The 21,968-nt window shown below is 33.2% G+C and overlaps 1 protein-coding gene across 1 annotated transcript in view; it reads left to right on the top strand.

Annotated features, from left to right (window-relative positions):
• Positions 1 to 21,968, top strand: part of LOC127548678 (cadherin-13-like) — a 314,443-nt gene that overhangs the window by 149,749 nt on the left and 142,726 nt on the right. The window contains exon 2 of the mRNA XM_051976186.1: positions 10,664 to 10,804. Within this exon, the coding sequence (XP_051832146.1) occupies positions 10,664 to 10,804 (141 nt within the window). The remainder of the gene's footprint in view (positions 1 to 10,663; positions 10,805 to 21,968) is intronic.

Raw genomic sequence — 21,968 nt, forward strand, 5'->3', positions numbered from 1 at the left:
TTCTAGGTATCATCTCTTATTTTATAAATGTTAATATAATTGCAATATTAACAAATGAGATACACTGGAGGGTGGGGGGGTCTCTAGGAAGGAGCTATGTCCTTGAACTCAGAAAACCTGATTGAAAATCTTTAACCTTAAAGTTTTGGAAGAGTTTGATGTGTGTAGAAGAGGTGATCAATCTACCCTATTTGCAATCCTTATCATTTACCAGAAAATGCTTTCTAAATGTGTGATATAGTGATGTCACCAACCATACCAGAAAACAAAACAAAACAAAAAAACAACAAAAAATAAACTTTATACATAGAGATTATATATTTGAAACTAAATTTCTGGGAAGGGATTTTTGGGATACAGTTAACTGACTTTTGGTCTCATGGGAAAAATAATATTGAAATTGACCTCTGGATCAATTCAGGTTAGGAATGTTTGACTTTAAGTGTTCCTTGTCTTCTATATTAAAAAATTCAACAAATGTAAATTTCCTGTAGTAAATATACTGTAATACTGTAGGGACAGCTATGTAGTACAATGGATAGAATGCTGAACCTAGGGGTTAGAAAAACTAATCTTTCAGAGTTTAACTCTGACTTAGAGACTTACTGTGACTTTAGACAAATTGCTGAATCCCACTTGCCTTAATTTCCTCATCTATAAAATAAGTTGGAGAAGGAAATGGCAAACTACTCCAGTATATTTGCCAAAAAGTCCCCAAATGGGGTCACAGAGAGTTGGCTATGACTGAAATGACTAAACAACATAATAGTAATACAGACCCATGAAAGTTTCAGGAACTCTCATCAGTACCAAAGAACATTTCCACTTGACAGTTGATTTTATGGCCATTCCTGGCTTTTGAGTCACAATTCTCCCTTTTTAACTTTGTTTACTGGGCTTATCTGATTCTACCCCTAGCCTTGTTTGCCTATCCCATGCCAACTTTGAGGAACATCGGCTGCCAGGATGCTGCTAGGTGATTTTGTAGCAACAATTTTTAAAGCTAAAGAACAAATACTTCATTACTATGTTTTCTTTATGTCTGTGAAGGTTAGTGATATCCTAGAAGAGAACAAAAGAGGACATGAGCTTAGAAGTCTTTTTTTAAGTTTCAATCAAAACTATTATAAACAGTTATTGAACCATAAGTCTTTAAGGATAGCAGGGCTGGTAGGGAAAATAGCTCAGAAACATGAGTAAGTTTATGGGTTAACTGAAAAGTTTTGTTTGTAAGGAACTTTATAGCTGCTTTTCTGTTATATAACCATTATACTTGTTATTAATAATAAATGTTCCGTTAAATGTACACTTGTGTGGAAATAACTTTTGTTATAATAAACATCAAATGTGTGGTGATTGATTGTGTGACAAATATTTAATGACACGTTTTGCTTCTATTTTCAAGATGAAATGTTTGCTTTTCAAATCAGTGTAGTCAGTGAACCTTGCTGGGGCTTGCAAAAATACACCCAATTCTTTGCAGATGCATTTCCCCTTTTTTTTCCTAGGTATATACATCATCTGTTAGTGAGTGGGCACCTATGGGAAATAAGGAAATTGATAGTGGTTCATGACTGGAGAATTCACACCAAATTTAGAACCTGATTTTTGACTAGAGTGCCCTAGGGGTCAGATGTCATCATATTAAATCAAAGACCCCAGTTTTAATTTTCCAATTTGGAGAAAGATAGATTTCCTGATCAAAATGAAACATTGTCTATTTGGGTCTAATTCTCACTCTGTGTAAACTACTCAGCCAGAATAAATTGTACACATCTGGAAATGATCTTGACCCTTTCAGTCCTGAAGGCACAATTTAGTTTTGAGAAACAGTCATGTATCATCAATAGCAGCAAACATTTATTGAGTGTTTATTCTTTTAAGATACTTTTCTTGGCACTGGGGACACATAGAAATACTTGGCATAGCTCCTGCTTTTAAGGAGCCCAAATTCTGGTCAGATGGATAGACAAGATATATAAATAAAAATGATTAATACAAGTAACTAAATGTAGCAGAGACTGAATTATATAGAAAGCAATTTGGGATAGGTGCTAGAATTGTGATCTGTCTCTATCAAGAGAAAAATATTAAATATTTACTAGTACACATATGAATATATGCTATATTTATACACATACTCACACACATGCACACAAATGCATTCATGACATTTTAACATTTAATTTGCATTAAATTTTGTTTTCTCCATCACTTCCTTAAGAGAAGAAAATCAACAAAATAGAAAATAAATCTATGATTTGTAATGTTCTAATTTCCAGGAAATTTCACACAGAAAAATTAACAATCGGTAGAGCTGACTGCATCCCACCACTGGAAGGGATCTCTGAATGCACATCATTAACAAACTAAGAGAATCATGAAAGAAAAATAAGAGTTTAATTGGTAGCTTACAGGGGAAAATACTAGAGGTGCAGAAACTGGTTGGGAGGCTAATATTATAGTCTAAATAAGAAGTGGTTTAGGATTATTAAGATGATTGAAATATGATAAAAAAAGGAGGGGTGATGTGAAGGATACACAAAGGGAAGGATTTGGCAAAAACCAAATAATTGTGAGGATAAAGGAGCTATAATAGCCAACATTAATATAGCATTTTGTATGTGCCAGATAATGTGCTAAGTACTTTATAATTATTATTTCATTTGATCCTCAAAACAATCATGGGAAGTAAATGTTGTTATTACTCTTATTTCAGAGATGAGGAAATTGAGGTAAGCAGAGTTTAAATGACTTGCCCAGCATCATACAGCTAATATTTGTTTATGGTCAGAATTGAACTCATATATTCACCCCTCTATGTTCTATATTCTATCTACTATCCCAAATAGCTTCTCCAGAAAGATATTAATCCAACTTATTGATACTGGGTAAAATTGACTCAGGATAGGAATTTAAAAGAGGCAAAAGACTTAAACATACATTTTAGAAGATACTTTCACATAAAATTAATAGTTGGAATTATGCAAGTAAATGGGCTTGTCTTATATGACTTATCCCAAGATCTTGTGAATATATACCTATGATTCTCATAGATATATAAGATCTTCAGAAGTGTACCAGCCTGCCTAAGGTGTCAAGTTTAAATGAAATATTTTGAATATCTCACTGTCTCTTTCAAATATAGGAGCCAAGAAATATGTGCTTTATACTGCACCCCACTTCATACAGGGAGACTAGTAAATGGAAATGAGCCTATAACAATAAATGGACAGTACAACTTTTCAATACTTATATTTTCACAGTGCAAAGTCCAGGCTGCAGATCTATAGATTGCCATATGTATGTCCAACAATGAGTGTGGGTATAGACAATTTTCTCACAACTTCCTAAAAGTCTTTTGAGTTATTGGATTCAATATTCTCTACTTCATCTTACTCTTCACCTACCAAAAATCTCTCCTATCTAGATCCTGACATTACAATTTAGTTAAACTTTATGTGATAGTGCAATCAAATCAGTTTAATTAAAGTAGATGCATTTATAGTTTCAAGTGGGGATCTAGGTGACATAGTGGATAGATCATTGGATCTGGAGTCACAAAGACACTCACTAGTTATATAACCCTGGACAAGCCACTTAACCTCTGTTTGTCTCATTTTCCTCATGTGTAAAATCAGAATAAAAGTGGCATCTACCTCACAAGGATGTGGTGTGGATCAAATAACATCATATATGTAAAGCATAATACCTGGCACATAGTAGGTGTTATATCAATATCAGCAATGATGATGATGATGATGATGAAGAAGAAAACACCAAACATTATATAGCACAAAATTCAACAGACCCAATTATCATCCCAAAACACGTTCACACATATATAACTCCAGTGCTGAGTTACTAGAATTATGAGTCCTTGTTTATGAACTCTAAAGTTTTCCAATTCCAAAGCACTGTGAAATAGAAGAAAAATCAAAAATCCTATCACTTCCCTCAGCCTAGAAAATCAACAGAATAGCAAATACACAAATTTTGTGTATGTAGATGATTTGGAAAAGATGAACACAAAGTTGTTACATTTACCTTTTATCTCCATACTTTTGTACAGGCCATCCCTCACACTTAGAATGTACTCCTCACCATCTCTCAGAATGCCTAGTTTTATGAAAGTTTCACTTAATTACTTCCTACATAAATCTTTTCTAATCTACCCTCATCTAGTGACTAGGATTTCTCTTTCAACCTTATTTTGTATGTCCTTATATACATACATGTTGTTTTCCTTAATAAAATTCAAGTCCCTTGAAGGTAGAGACTCGGGAAAAAAAGTCTTTAATTCCTTAATACCTAACATAATTCATAGTAAATAGTGTTTAATAAATGTTTACTGATTGATTACTCCTTCAAGTGAGGATTACAAAGCTGTTCCCTTTACACCTTGCTCAGAAAATTCAAGAATTACATCAATACACTTTATAGATTATTGAGAGAGAAAGAGAGATAAGGAATTTTGTGATTAGAAATGGGTGTTATCGCAAATTTAGTTCCCTATTCAGCCATTGGAAAAGCATTCAGGCTTGGAAAAGGATGCTACTTCAAATATTACCATTTCAGTTACGGTGAGCTCTTCTAATCAACAAATACAGCAAGAAGGAGTAAATTTTAAAATTTTATTCTGTATTTAAAAGATATTTCCCCTATACAAATTATCAAAGTTACCACACACAAAATTTAAGTTAAAAACAATGATCAAACGTGTACTCAAGAAATTTTGCAAGTTGTAAAAATGAAAACCATGTCACCATTAATAGGAATGAACACAGTATCATAGAATGAATCAATTTTTCTTTGTTTTCATTTCATTTCAATATTGAGTAGATTGTGCATCTTGTAGCTTCTTGACAAAATACCTAGGAAAGTGCACATATAAGAAATTGCATGATCACCCTTTTTATAGAAGATTCATGTTTTTAGGCCTCTTCACTTTCACTTACAAATAGGAAATAATTTCTCAATTTGGGCAAAACTTTCTTTGGACCTGTTCCCCTATAATGACATTAAAATATAAAATCCTTTTAAGTTGGAATTATCCCTTTCTTTGTGTATCCTCAGTATCTAAAACCATATCTAAACAGTAGTAGGTGCTTAATAAATATTTATCAATTGATTGATTACTAATCTCTTCTGATTGCCTTTGTAAACTCACATTAACTCAATTCAGTTCATCAAACATTTAAATATTTACAGAGTACATGAGAGTACTAGGGACTGACAAAAAACAACAAAAAAAAATAGAAGAGCTGATTTCAAAGAACATACATCTTTTTTTTTCCCCTTAAAGAAATCGGGGTTAAGTGACTTGATCAGGGTCACACAGCTAGGAAGTATTACATGTCTGAGGCCAAGTTTGAAGGCAGATCCTCCTGATTTCAGGGCCAGTGCTCTATTCACTGCTCTTTCTAGCTGTCCCAAATCATATTAAAGCAAACTCAAAGACTTAGATTGAGATTTCTGTTAAGTTTTAGCTCCTGTTGACATTCACCATGATGCTAATCAGGAATGGGTGAAAAGGTAGCTGGTTGCTGTTAATTTAGGAAGCTTATATGTTAGGGAGCACTAATTAGTATTTACAGCATTCTCAGAGGGTCAAGTCTGCTTCATTTTACTCCAAGTTGTGGTTGTTTTTGTTTGTTCGTTTTTAATATATAGATTAAAACATGCATTTCCACAACAGTATAAAAATATTTGCACATGAACCTCTAAATCTACTATGTACAATTTGCTATTCCTTTTAAATATACAGCAAAGTTTATCATGTAATTTTCCTCATTAGAAAACAACAAAATTTCAAGGTAATTTTGACAGTTCCTTGCATTGGTAGATACACAGATGCTTGTTGATTTGATAGTACTTGGAAAAATTTTCTCAACACTGTAGCTCCTTACAAGTACTTGATTGCTTCTTTGGGACTTGTCCATACCATTACTTTTTTGTTTCGGTTTTATCATATAAATGATTTAACACATCCACTAGTCTTTCTACTTGACAAATGGAAAAAAGATTGTTTCTAAAAATCTCAGGGTTAGACAATAGTTGATTAAATAATTCAGATAATTCTAAAATTGAAGAGAAGTGTGTGGCCAATCTGATTTTCCTGCCAGGCCCATATCAGTCATTAAGATAGCAAAAAGACATAAAAATCCATTTGACTTAAAAATGATCAGTTCTGTGGCCACATATAGATAATATCTGAAAATGGGGAGAATAAATTACTTGCTCAAGGCCACAGAGATAGTATCACCAACACTAGTGATGCTAGCAATTTCTCAGCATTCCTCTAAGAATATGTCCCTGTCCTGTTGTTTCTCTTTGTTACACTTTATGAGTTTTGAAGGAGTTTCTCCTGATAGAAACAATTAATAGTAAACGTGTTTATTAAGAGTTTATTATATGTCAAGTACTATATTACACTGTGGTTGAAAATAAAGTTAAAAAAAAGTCCTCTCAAGGATATTACTTTCTAATTGGGGAGAAAACATGCACACAACTAGGTAAACACAAGAGACTGATAAATGATAGAAATGTTATAGCTTTCTATATGTAGCCTATGTATACACATAGAATATATATAAATATATAAATTTATGTGTATGAATATATATGTAGGTCAAATAAATTATATGTGTGTATGTAATGACTCCATTACTTAATGGAATTATAGGAAAAGTTATATAATATTCATAATATCATAATTTTTTAATTGATGATGATGATATATTCTGTCATTAGTGGAGACCAAAATAGGTTTAATGTAAAGGTAAAATCCTAAAAGTTAGATCTATCTATAAGTGGATTGGCTTACATCCATTGATGATGGATTTTCTATCACTGGAAGTCTTTAAACGATGACCAGATCATCATTTATGATACTTGTTATAGTTAGGATTCCTTTTACCTGAGATTTGAACCCTAAGTAGTTCCATAAATCTGTATAAGGCAATAATTTGCAAAACAGATACTACTCTGAATTTGTGAATTTTCTTGTCAGAAATTCATGATGCTAATGAAATTCCAAGTCTCGTCTCATCTCTCCTCTCCCCCCTTATAATACTATGACTATTTGATATAGAAATAAAGATATATTTTGAGTATTGTCAAAAGACAACGAAAAATACTTCTCTTTAGTGAAGAAGACCCTTGAATATTAATTAAAAAATATCTGTCTCAGCTTTAATTCATAATTCATTTAGGTTCAAAATAGGTATGTAATACTGTCCACTTAACACACTAGCTATGTGACCCTGAGCAAGTCACTTAAACCCAATTGCCTCACCAAAAAAAAGAAAGAAAGAAAAAAAAGAAAAGAAAGATTCAGTCAAGAATACATTAAACTTATTAAATAATAATTTTGGGTTAAGTACTGTTCTAGGCTGTGTTTTAACTTATATCCCCAACTGATTCCACCTGTAATATAACCCAGATATTTCTTTTAAAATGGTTTTGTTTCATCAAGGAAAGGTCCAACTATGTTTCACATACTAAAGTTTTCTTACAAAGATAGGGAAATGTGTCATGCATTCACAGATTCTGTCTCAGAGCTGGAGGTAGCCTAGAATTTGCTCCACCCAGCCAGAAATCTAGAAGTCAATCTTTTCTGCAAACTTCATCATTTGAATGTGTTCTTATGACCTCTATTCAAATATTTTAAGATGTGAAGAATTTATTATTTTATGAAATTTTAAAAAATTCCACTTAAAAATAAAATCAATGATTCCTATTAAAATGTTTGAAACCTTCAGTTAACCAGAAAATTAAAATTGTTATCAAAAATACCTCATTCTCTATATTAAAATGGTATTATTCTATCGCAATTAAGTTCTGCCGGTCTTTCTGTTCAGTTCCTTAGTCACTTTCTTGAGGAAGTCCAAAGCAGCTGTGTTTACTCTAGGAAAAGAAAAATTAACTAGTTTGCTTTTTATTATTTATCAATTAAAATGCACCAAGGTATAATTTCTGCCAAAAGAGTAAAAACAATTCTGGTACAAAATACTTTTAGCAAAATAAAATATCTGATAGAAACAAAAAGAAGTTGAAGGAAAAATAATCTGAATTGCAAATGATTTGGGGCTGTATTAAAAAGACTATCTAAGATGTGAGGAGTAATAAAAAATGAGGGCAATTTGGCAATTGTGATAGCACCAGAGAACTCTCTCTTTGCACGAGATGGAGGATTGTATAAAAATAATTGTGGCTATCTGAGAAATGATATAGATGGCATCAATTTGAAAACATTGTGGTCTGTTATTTATGTAATAATACTTTAGATATGGTAATTTTAAAAATATGGCAGATACAGAGTATTATTTTAATAAGGTGATTCAGGAGAATAGAGGAGGATGGATGGAACAAGAGCTCAGAAGTCTCTTCTGAGTGTACCACATAGGATTTAGGGAGAGGGTCTAGAATTGGCAAAAAGTAGGCCCCTTACTATTTATGAAATTAGGAAAAAGGAAGGAGTAAAGGAAGAGGAAGTGGAAAAATAAGGTAGAAAAGAAATAAGTTGAAGAAATTTACTCCAAATGATTAATGTCACAAATTAGAAGAGAGGTTATCTGCTGAGTATGAGAAAGCCAGAAAGTAAGGTTTGGGCTGGAGGAAGGTGGATCATTTTTGGAACATTTACTCAGGGAGCTATAAACATGATATGGAGACTTGTGTGGAACAGAATCTGTTACTTTATAGTGCTTTTTTTTTTTCCTAGATATTGCTCTCCAGAGCCATAATTAGCAATTTGGCGCCTAGGGCATGATTCAGGAAATGTACCCTGCAAAAGATGCATAAAATCTGGCTTCAAATCAACTTCATATGGGCAAATTATGTGAGGTTCTTTGATTTCTGTTTAGTTTCAAGGAGAGAGTCCCCAGGATATCATCCCATGAGAAAGAGACATAGATTACAGAACATTAGATATCTCAAAGCTCTTTATAAAGAAATTATGGGAGTTGGGAGTGGGACTGGGATTGCCTGTGTTCGAGTCCATAGGAGTGGTGTGGGGGAAACTAGCAAAAAGAGATGGAAAGTAGTTAACCACGGGAGAGAAAATCCAAAAAGTAAGTCAATTTCTAGCTTCCTATTTTAACAAATTATTTTTATGAAATAAGTACTAAGTTCAGTTTTTTCTACATTGTTTATATGGTGATCTGAATTTCAATGCCTTGGAACAAAACTCTATACACTGTCCTAGTTATATCTCAGCTCCTCTCATTCTTTTCAAAGTCAGATCTGTATTCTGAAAACTCTTTCTAATACATAGGTTATTCTATTCACTCAAAAACCTTTCATAGTACTCTGTTGACTATAGGATGAAGTCTGAGTTATTTATCCTACAATTCAACACCCTCCTCATTCTAACACTAGTCTTTATAGTCTCACTCTTTACACTTTCCTGTACGACCCTATACTAGATTCAAAGAGATTCACAGAATTTCAGACTAATAAGAGATCTCATCAGTCAGCTGCCTTTGTTTAATAGTCCTCAATGAAGGAGATCCTACTCCAGCTTCTTTACTCCCTTTACCCTGAATATTTTATTCACCTAGCTTGCAATAAATGTAATGCATTTCCCTGTAAACTAAAATGATGTCCATCCTTGGAGGAATCCAACTCATATATTATTTTCTACATTATACCTTTGCTGGTTACTTGTCATTTTGCTCCTCTCTTATGCATTTTTAGTGTCTGGTTTACTTTATCATTATTTGGGAATATATCATATCTTATCTGTCTACTAAAATATAAACTTATGGAAGATAAAGGTCAGTTAGGTGATTCAGGACATAGAGCACTGGGCCTAAAAGCAAGAAGATCTCAATTCAAATCTAAATTCAGATACTTACCTGGTTGTGCAATCCTGAACAAGTCACTTAGTTTGTCTGCCTTAGTTTTCTCAACTATAAAATGAGAATAAATAGTAATATCTATCACTCAGAGTTACGAGGATAATAAGATATTTGTAAAGTATTGGGTAAATGTTAATGCTTCTTATGTCATAACTGTTATAAAGAATGTGCATTTATCTTTATAGCCTATTGTAACTAGTATAACTTGTAACTAGTAAGTATAGAGTATGTATTTTTAAACATATTTGATTCTGAAAAGTCTGTAGCAAAATGAGATACTAAATGTGTGATCACGTGTAATGAGAATAGAAGTTTTATTAGTGAATTGTAATTTTTTTTCTTCTGAGGCAATTGGGGTTAAGTGACTTGCCCAGGAAGTGTTAAATGTCTGAGGCCAGATTTGAAGTCTTCCTGACTTCAGGGTTGGTGCTCTATCCCCCGAGTGAAAAAAAAATGGCTTTGAATGTGTGTATGTATATATAATATATATGTGTATATATGTATATGTGTAAATATACATATATATCTTATACACATATTCACACACATATACTATTGTATTTATTTAGAGATATCATGTTTTTCCTCCAATAGACATAATCTCCTTGAGAGCAGCAACTTCTTTATCTTTTTGTTTGTATCCTCATTATCTAGCTCTACACCTGACCAATAGTGGGTACCTAACAAATACTTTTTGGCTGAACAATTGACTTTTCACGATACTTCATAAATCAATCTGTCTCATTCACGCTAAAGAGTCATCCATAGCTAAAACAAATACTTTTGTCTCTTTTTTTAAGACTCTGGAAAATCCTAAATATGAACTGATCATTGAAGCCCAGGATATGGCTGGTTTGGATGTTGGCTTAACTGGCACAGCAACGGCTACTATCCTCATTGATGACAAAAACGACCACTCCCCAAAATTCACCAAGAAGGAGGTAAGCACCTAAACATTCTTGTTACTAGTTGTAATGGTTGTAATGGTACCAGTAGTTAAAACTCATTCATAAAATCTCAGAGTTGAAAGGAAGGTTAAAAGACATCTTGTCCAACCACAAAGATTGTAATAAGTTGTAATAAGTTTTACAGTATATTATAAGAAAGTTGTATATATAGTTGGAAAGTATTTATAGAATTGCATGAAATTCAGGAGGAAGCTAAATATTTCCTGGATTTGTCATTAACTTAAAAATAGTTTAATATAAAAGTAACATTTTTTTTCATCTTGCTGGAGTTATTTGTCAGTATTATGGTATATTACTTGCCATTATGCTATATATATTGAGTTATATATTATATGTCATTATTATGTTATATGTAATATAATGCATGTTATACATATAATATGGTACAACAAAATTATCAGCATAGTACAGTAGAACACTACACTTATAGTCGGAAGATCTGCTTTTGAATCCTACCTCTGAGGTTTAATGCCTGTTTGACTTTGAAATAATCCCTTCCCATCTTTGGTCCTCGATTTCATTTTTTTTTTAAATGAGGGGATGGAACTAGCTGATGTTTAAGGTTCTATCCAGATTTAAATCTATGAACCTGGGATTCTATTGCAAGTGGTTTCATCATTCACTCATTGATGAACCTACAGTTCCTGTGATTTTAATTATTTCCTTTATGCACATTATCCCCAGTTCTAGATATTTAATTCTAGTCTGTTTCCTGAAATCCATTCTCACTTCACCAAATGTCTTTTAGACATCTTGAACTTTATGTTCTGTGGACACCTCATACAGAATGAGTCTAAAACTGAACTAATTAATTTTCTTCTCTTCCAAACTTGCCTCTAACTCTCTAATGCTGAACTGTCTTCCCAATCACTACAGCTTGAAGCCTTAATATCATTCTTAACTCCTCATTTTCACTTGTCCCATATAGCCAGTTCGTTGCCAAATCTCATTTCTATTATCATATCTCTCCTGCTCCTCTCTTCTCTATACTCAGTCTAGTTCAGGCTTTTATCATTTCTCAACTAAATATTGGAATAGGTTTTTGGTTGATCTCTGTATTTCAAATGTTTCCCCAATGCAATACATTCTCCTTGAGAGAAGGGACTACTCAGCTGCCAGTGATTTTCCTGAAGTGCAGATCTGACCTTGTCAAATCCCAGCTCAATAAACTTCACTGCCTCCAGGATAAAATAAAAAGGCCTCTGGCATTTAAAACACTTCAAAACCTGACCCTTACCTTTGAGTCATCTCATATTTGCCTTTCTCTGGACATTGGGTAGATTGTTTCCTTAAACTTAAATTTTCTTTTCAACTATGGCACTCAGGACTGAAGTTGAAATTCCTAGTGAAGTCTGAGTAAAGTAGTATATGGTGGGACTGCATGTGTATCTGTGTGTATGTGTGTAATATATAATTGATTTTTTGTTTTTTATATCACTTAGTTTTCTCCTTCTAATCCTTCTCTACTCTATCCTGGAGTAATACCCCATAACAAAGATTTTTTTTTCTAAAGAGGAAGAGAAAAATCATTAGAATTACTTCATACTTCAAAGAAAGCTTATGCTATATGCACTGTTCCATATAGATGCATCTTAAAGTGTTGAAATAAGTAAGAGGAAGCTTTCCCTCCCTAAATCCCTTCTTTGGATTTCTTGTTCTTTGCAATTTCACAACATTCAGTTTGATATTTTGTGGTAGTCCTTTCCAGTTGATGGAATCATTCTTTGCATTTTTTTTCCTGGTCCTGCATCAATTTATGTAAGCCTTGCCATATTTACCTGCATTCATCATGCTTGTTTTTTTTTTTAACAGCACAATGATATTCCATTATATTCACACATCATATTCTATATATACATACATTGTAATATCACTCGTCCTTAATAAATTTTGTCCAGTCATTTCAGTTGTATCCAACTTTTTGTGACCCCATTTGGAATTTTCTTCGCAAAGATTCTGGAGTGATTTGCTATTTCTTTCACCAGTTCAGTTTTCAGATAAGAAAACAGAGTTAAATGATTGGCCAGGGTCACACAGTTAAGTAACTGAATCTGAACTCAGGTCTTCCTTACTTCAGACACTATGCTTTCTTAATACGTATTAAGAAATACTTATTTGTTGATTGATTTAATCTGGGACTTATTTAGTGAATGCTCCTTTCTTATATCATCCTTCACAAAGTTTAGATAGAAGATTTTTTTTCCAAAAAGGGAAATTTGTGGAGATCTTGCCCTTGTCCCACCCAACCACACCTCCATTGAGATTGCCCCTTTATATTTTTTTCTTATTCTAGTAAAGGAACTGATAAACATTATAAAGTGGTACAGATTTTTATATGATTGTGTCCCCATACAAAGACTGAGTTATCTCAGATGTTAAAAAATTACTGGTATATAGGTGGAGCAGTGAATAGAGTTTGTGCCCTTGAGTCAGGAAGATTTGAATTCAAATATGACTTCAAACTGTGTGACCTTGGATAAGTCACTTAACTAGTTTCTTCATCTATAAAAATAGAAATAGCAATAGCACCTGCCTCTCAGGGTTGTTGGAAGGACTAAATAAGAAAGTAATTGAAAAATGCTTTAATTTAAAAAGCAATTGTTACATAAATTACAGCTATATTGATATTTATATAAAGTCATAATGACAATGAATATGATGATTACATTTTTCCTGGGAAGGCTATTTTTCAAAGACATTTTTAGTACCCCTCACCTCAGTAGCACAAGATGTGCACCTGAAGCAATTTAATTTTCCTTAGATGTCTTTGCTTGAGTCCCAGGGTCCTTCTGCTTTCCAGGCTGAGGGATAGGCTGGTTGCCTATCAACTTTAGAGCTATATAGAGCTTATGAGAGGATAGGCCATTGCTTTTTTATTCCTTTTTTTTAGGCTCCATAACATTCCCCAGTTACTCTGTGCTGATGCTTCCTATTCTGTTTGCTGTTTTCATGCTGATACTTCTAGTCCCTCATTTAAGATGAAAAGAATGGTGAAAAAATAAAAGAAATAATATGAAATGCAGTTTTAAAAAGTCAGAGATAAAATAATTATCAAGCAAAAAAAAGTATTAATAGCACAGCATTGCAAAGTATTGTATATATTAAAGCAGAGATGCTCCCTGCTATAGGAGAGAAGAGACAAGCCAAGTGCCAGGAAGAAGAATTTCTAAAAGGACAACTGTCAAAAACTAAGCACTGAATGGGAAGATGTGGTCAGATCAGAAAGTCTTCATATTTTCCTTTTAGATCCTCACTACGTGAATGAGGAGAAAGAAATGTAAGCTAGTCAAAGTGCGATCCTGATTTTCAACCAGTCCAGGGCGTATAAGCCAGGAAGAAATCATCGGTCTCCTTGCCCAGGCTCTGATTTCTGTGATCAAGCCTTATCTCAGACAACAGGCAACTGCAACTGACATAAAGGAGCCACAGTTATTCTTCTCACACTCAAGAAAGAATAGGCACATTTTTAAATTCTGTGCTTGATGGTCATGTTATCCTTCCTGTAAAGAGCATGCTGTTAAAAGATTTGCTAATCTAGACACTTCTTATGAGTGTTGAATTAAGTTGAAAAATTTGCCATCACTTTCTGCTTGTACTAAATCATTACTGTATTTCATCAAGTGCAATCAAACCCTGATTTTTTTTTAATTGCTGCCTACAAAAATCACAGGGCTGGGTTTAATTAGCCTAATTTTCATGCTTGCCTCTCAGTGACAACAGTCATTGGAAAGTCTCATTCTTTAAGGTCTTTGACCATAGAATCACTCAAAATACCAATGGCTTGGGTTAAGGCATTATCACATTTTGTTTTTCTTTTTAATTTTTTTAAAAACAGAATTAACCTCCTCACTACAACCACCATTTCTCTGGTTGTTCAAAGTATGATTACATCTATTAAAATACTTGCTTACTTTAATATGCATAGTAGTGTGTATGGTATAATGAGAAAGACATTGGATTCAATGCAGACATTCTTGTCTTTGTTCTGTTACCAGAACTTTCTAGGCAGATGAACTTAGTTAAGTTATTTAGCTCCTTCACACATTATTTCATTCATATGTAAAATGGATGCAATAAAAGACTATTCCTTATTTCCCTCAAGCTCTTTCTGACTATGACCTTCAGTCCCTCTACTTATCATAATATGATATTTGGGAAAACATTGATTTTTTCTGAACCTGTAATCTCATCTCTAAAATGAAAAACTTGGATTGGTGAATTTGGAAGCTTCTCAAAACTTTAATTAACCCTTGATGGGAATCTCGTATTTCTTGGACTCTCACAGGGAGAAAATAAACCACAAGGGATCTGTGGAAATGCCAGAATAAAGAATTTAACTTTAATTTGAGGGATTTTATATTTGACTTACACAAGAACTTGAAAAAAATTAAGCAAAAAAAAAAAAAAAGACAGATTATTTATTTTCCATTATTCTGGTCCAAATCTCTTCCTTAATTATGTGTAACCACCAGCAACAATGATAGAACAAACAAAAAACACCAACTGCATTCTGGCGAATGCATAACTTACCTGCCTATTGACATTGAAAAGAGGAGAGAAAAAATACACACACACACACACACACACACACACACACACACACGCACACAGAGAAATATGTATGAGTATATGTATGTATACACATCCATGCACAATTGCATATTTGGATGTCTATTTGTCTGGATACTAAAGGAAAATAATAGTTCATAGGAGACAATATTCATATTAAGACGTGACAATGCAATCTATGACTTTAGAGATTCATATAAAAATATGCAAATTATGTATAATAAACATGGTAAATTAAAATTCCTGAATCAAGGTGACTAACTTAAGCACACCCATATACATATACACACATTTACCCACAGAGAAACACATATGTATTTTATATATTTATATACGTATTTATTGCATTGTGATTCTTTATATATATGTATATATAAATATAATATACACACACACACATATATACATGTGAACAATAAGCCTCTCCATACATTTTCTTCCCTATGTTGGTTTTCAGCTATTAACCATTTTTGTTCTGTATGCATATTTTATCCTGTATAACACAGGCACATTTATCTATCTATCTAACTGTCTGTCTATCTATATGCATGTATGTCAGATTTAGTTATCTGGACACACAACTGGATAGAATATATGAGAAAGTATTATGTTTTGGAAAGATGCACACATCTGAGGAAAACAAATTATAAATCCAAGGGAGGGAAGAGAATGTGATATAAAATATTTGTTTAATTATCAACTAAGAAAAAAATTGTATTTTTGTTTGAATATAGTACAGACCACTGGGACAGAAGGTTAAATTGAATGAATTCACAGAATGGATAATGAACTAGGAAAAGAAGTATCATATTTTAATAAAAAAGAACTTCAATTAGTCAGATGTCTTAAAGTCAGAGCAATGAAGGAAAATAAACAACTTACTTCAATGATGATTTAATTCATTAAGATTTATAAAAAAAATGAAGGCAAGCTATTCTTTTGTAATTAAGTTTTATGAATAAGGAAAAGATGTACCCTTCATATAGTAGGGACTAGAAACTATGCCGGCCTAAACATTTGTGATGGAAGAAATAAAATCTGAGTAAAATTTAACCCATGCCCTAAATATTTTTGAGAATAGATTTCAGAAAGTTCAGAAAAAGTACGAGGAATATATTATGATTTAAAATTATCCATGGGAAGTCATCCCCAGAAGGCTGACAGTCTCTCAAGAATGAAATTCTGAAATCACAAAGAACAAAAATTATTTTAATGATGAGGAAAGGATGTAATGGTCCAATGAGAAAAAAAGATGACTCTTGAAACCATATTTTAAAAGGCAGACTTAGAAGATAGAGACAAAAAATGAATACAGAAGAGTGAGAATTCTGTTAGAATTATGTTAGTGAGTCAAAGGCCATACTGAGCTAAGAAGCAAAAGGGATTATTCAGCTGTTTTGGAGGAATGAATAAAATCAAAAAGGCAATACTATCAATTGGAGTAAATGGGAGGGTGATGATGTATGACAGCAAAAAAGCAGACCATTATTTGCTCTATTTTTCCTCTTCAAATGAAAATCATTTTGGAATTTAGAAGGGCAGAACAAGAATGATTAATAGAAAGCTTAAAATCAACATATGTGAGAAAATGGTCAAAGAGCACCTAAGTGTCTGTAGTCATTTCAAGACAGCAGGCCCATGTAAACTACATCTCAGGAAGCTGAAAAAAAAACCTCATTACTAGAAATTTTGTGCCAAAATAGAAGACCTTTCAGATGATCAAGATAATAGGGGAAAAGCTGTAAAACTGGAAAAGGAAAACTGATACATTTGATTAGGACAATCCTCTCCCTCCCCCCAAAAAACTAACAATAACAACAAAAAAAATCATAAGAGGATAGGGATGTAGATTAGTATTTTAAAGGGACCTCAGAAGCTAGATATTTTAATTCTATTTTTCAGATAAAGACATTATGGATCAGGAAAATTAAATGATTTATAAAGTTCTCCTAGCTAGTACAGATCAGAGATGAAATTTGAACTCTAGTCTTTCAGTTCTAAAACCAGTTTACAAACAATAAGTTAATAAGCTTAACTTTGATTCATGGCAAAAATTGCAAAACATTATTCAAGGCATGTTTTGTGAATACATAGAAGGAATAATAATGTTTATTCTTTAAAAAACTTTTTTTCTAATTCTCTCTCTTCTTAGCCCTCCCCCATTCACTGAGAAGGCCTGCTATAGGATACTCATACATGTGAAGACATTAAAATATATGTATGTAAGCCATAAAGCAACAAAAGAAAAAAAATTTGGAAAACAATGTTTGAATTTACACTTGGGTTCATTAGTTCTCTCTTTAGTGATGGATAGCATTTTTCATCCTGAGTCTTTTGGAACTGTCTTGGATCATTATATTAATCATTCTAGTTAAGTTTTTCCATAGTTGATCATCATCACAATATTGTTATTACTATATACAATATTCTGCTGATTTTATTCACTTCACTCTATATTAGTTAATATATCTTCCCAGACATATTTGTTATTTCTTATAATAGAATAATATTCCATTACAATTATGTACCACATGTTGTTCAACCATTCCTAAATTGAGGAATTCCTTTAATTTCCTATTCTTTGACACCACAAAAAGTGCTACTATGACATTTTCATTGGTATAGGTCCTTTTGCCTTTTAATTTGATGTTTTGATGATTGACGTTTTGGGATACATACCTATTAGTGGCATTGTTGGGTCAAGGAGTATGGCCAGTATTGTAACAAAGTTCCAAGTCCTTTAAAATGGTTGTACACAACCACAGCTTTACAATAGTATATTAGTGTCTTTATTTTTTTACAACTCCTCTAGAATTTATCATTTATCTTTTTTGTCATATTAGTCATTCTGGTCGATTACCTCAGAGCTGTTTTAATTCTCATTTCTCCAATTAGTACTGATTTAGAGGATTTTAAAATGACTTTAGATATCTGTGATTTCCTCTTCTAAAGACTGCTTATTCCCATTCTTTTAATTGAAGGTTTTCCTGTATTTTAATACATTTAAATGTAATATTGGTGGCAAGATGAAAACCCTAGATTTAAAGTCAAATGCCCTGTTTCTGATCCTGGCTGTGCAATATACTAGCTATATATAATTTGCTGAGGCAATTGGGGTTAAGTGACTTGCCCTGGGTCACAGAGCTAGGAAGTGTTAAGTGTCTGAAGCCAGATTTGAACTCAGGTCCTCCTGACTTCAGGACAGGTGTTCTATCCACTGTGCCACCTAGCAGCCCCTCCTTATTCATTTTGGGAGAAGAAAAGTGACTGAAATCACTGAACAATAGAAAGAGGGAAAAAATAAAGAGGGAGGGAGGGGGGGAGGAAAAGAGGGAGGGAGGGAGGGAGGGAAGAAGGGAGGGAGGGAGGGAGGGAAGGAGAGAGAGAGAGAGAGAGAGGAGAGAGAGAGAGAGAGAGAGAGAGAGAGAGAGAGAGAGAGAGAGTCAGACTGATAAACAGACAGAGACAGACACAGACACAGACACAGACGCAGAGAGAGACTTCTGCTTCTCATATATCTTGACTATATGCTCCTGGGCAAGTCAATACTAAACATTGTAGAATGGTCATTAATCTGAAATATTAGAGGGGGAAACTAAAAGATCTTGAATGTCCCCTTTACCTTTAAATGCTATTATACTAATAATTCACATTTCTAGGAATCTAGGTAGCAAAATAAATAATGGAATTAAGAAGACTTTGAGTTCAGATTTGGAAGCAGACACTTAGCTTTGTGGCTCAGAAAAGCCATTTAGTCTCTGTTTCAGTTTCCTTCACTGCAATAACAGTGGTAGTGGTGAGGATTAATAATAATACCTACTTTGCAAGGTTGTTGTGAGAATCAAATAAGATAATGTTTTTTAAAAGTAATTAGCAGTGTACCTGGCAATAGTAAATGTTCTATAAATGCACATCCCTTTCCTTTTCTCTTCTTCTACCCCATATGTCTGTGTGGAGTATTTCTGTATAAATTGTTATAGAGCATCTCAGATTATGTGGGTGGGATCACTTATAATTGTACCTTAATTCCATATAATGATACCATTTTGGTCCTCTTTAAGAATAAAGAACAACAGCCTCTCTCTCCCACATTATTTTAAAGTTTCACAAAAATCTTACTTCAATAACAACCCATTGAGGCTATGAAGAATAAAAATGGGTAGCTTTTCCAGTATACATTGACCATTATCTCTATTTTACAGCTGAGCAAAATGGGGCTTAGAAAGTTGAAATGATTTCTCCATGGTTATACAGCAAGTAAGAGTCTGAGGATTTGAACTGAAGGTTCCTGATTCTGAATCTAATCCTCTTTCTACCATATCTGTTGCCTCTGCACAGGAGGACACTACGCTGGAATTTATAACAATATATCAGGACATCGTACTTGAAAATTCTTAGACTGTTGGCAATCTGTCTATGATATGCCAAATATCTGAATAGGAGCACCATACATTTAGTCAGTCATTTGGATTTTTTTCTTCTATTCTATGGCAGGCATCCCAGCTTTGGCAGCCCACACATCCACATGATTGATCGTGTCGATCACTTTTTTCATAATTATTCATGATGAGTGATCCACGCAGTCCCTGTGCGAATCTTTATGCAAATGTGATTCCTCTCCTATCCCTTTGGTTATACTTAGAAGGTCAGCAGCCATTCTGTGGTAGGAAAAGCAATTTTTACTAGAACTGGTGATTTTTTTTTTCACTTCTGAACTACTCCAGGGCACGATATGTTACCAAGGCTTCTTCTGCCTGCTTTTATTAAAATAAAACATTCCAAACCAAGAACAACTACCCTGAAACCACAAAATATCCAGGCCTTTTCTTTTTCCTAAGAACTACAGGATGTTATGCTTCTGGTGTGATGTCAACAAAACAGAAATAAATCTACAATTAAGAAAGAAAGAGCAGCTGAGATATTGACTTTTAAAATAAATCAATAAAACAAAATTGCACAGAAGTAACCATGCTTCATTCTGGACACTGCCCCTTTCAAAACCCTCCCTTCCTGTAGTCACCTTCTCCACTGGTGAGTTCTTTTTGAGAACCTCAATTTTGGAGAAGGGGCCACACCAGGTCTCCTATAAAAGGAGATATAAAATCTGGGCATCTCACTGTATTCCAGATGGAACATGTTGACTTGACTTGACATTGAAACTATTTCTTCATGAACATGTTTTAGAACAAGCAAAGCCAAGTGAAGTTGAAGAGTTATGTGTTATGTAGTTTTGTAGAATTATGTAGTTAATATAGCTGACTAATGGGAAATCATCCTTATATATACATAGGGTATAATTAAAAACTGAATTAAACTTTATTTAAAAAAAACACAACTGCTTACCACGTAAGAGCGGTTCACATACAAAACAATGAGAATAATCTCAATAACAGGTAGCATTTAGATAGCATTGTCAATTTACACATCATTTTAAATACCGTGGTTTTTTTTTTTTTTAATCTAGGTCTTATAATTACACTGCAAATTAGATATTGCAGTCATTATTATCTCCATTTTGCAAATGAGTAAATCAAGGTACTGAATGTTAAGTGACTAATCTGCTAGAATCACGCAGCCAGTAAATGTTAGTCGGAACTTGACCCTTAGTCTTTGGAATATAGATATCCCACTCCAGCTATCCTTCACTGTACTCTATCACCATCTTCTCTTTGGCTCTCCTATCCACGGTACTCTTCTATTCCTGCTTTCCAGTTTGGGAACCATAATCAAATCAGTACTGCCACTGCTGCTATAAAGGGTACAATCTCTCACTATGGCTCCTTTCATCATCTCTGTAACTCTCTAAATTAAAATATTCCCCACTGGCCACCACTTCTTTTCATATTTTCTCTAACTTATTAGAATGTAAACAGCTTGAGAGCAAGGATATTTTAACTTTTGTTATGTTAACTATGTTTTGTTAATTTTTGTATGTATTTATAATATATAGCATCTTGTTTGAAATAGTATATAAGTCTGTGTATGTGTGTACATGTGTATATACAGGTGTATTGTATAGGTGTTTGTGTATATCTATATATCTATATCTCCCTCTGTAAAATGAGAGGGTAAGACTGATGGTCACTGAAGTCCCTTCTAGATATAGATCTGTAATCCTATCATACTAAGTGCTATTAGGTTTCTCTAAATTTGAGCATTCTTGGGCAAAGTCCCAGTAGCCGGGCTTTACTTATAGCCTTGCTCCTGATTTCCAGGCCAGTTTTTCCTAAAACTATATCATATGATTCCTTGAAAAAGGGGAATAAGATGAGTTATTGAACAGATCCATGAAACAATATATTATTTTAAGAAAATTTACTGCTTTTGCTGAAATTGTTAAAATATCTATGATTTCCCTTAATAACATGACACACTGCAATTTTAAATTAAATTGAAGGAAATAGTAAAAGCAAAGTGTAAACAATTATATGATCTGTACACCTTCACAACCTCATTTCTGATATGCTGTAAAAATCTATATATGGTACTTCTAAGTATTAAGATTATACCATATTGAATATAATATGTTCAGTTTATTCTAGTCTAATATCTGTACCAATGCAATCAA

This window comes from Antechinus flavipes, chromosome 2, assembly GCF_016432865.1.
Source record: "Antechinus flavipes isolate AdamAnt ecotype Samford, QLD, Australia chromosome 2, AdamAnt_v2, whole genome shotgun sequence".
Classification (NCBI taxonomy): Eukaryota; Metazoa; Chordata; class Mammalia; order Dasyuromorphia; family Dasyuridae; genus Antechinus; species Antechinus flavipes.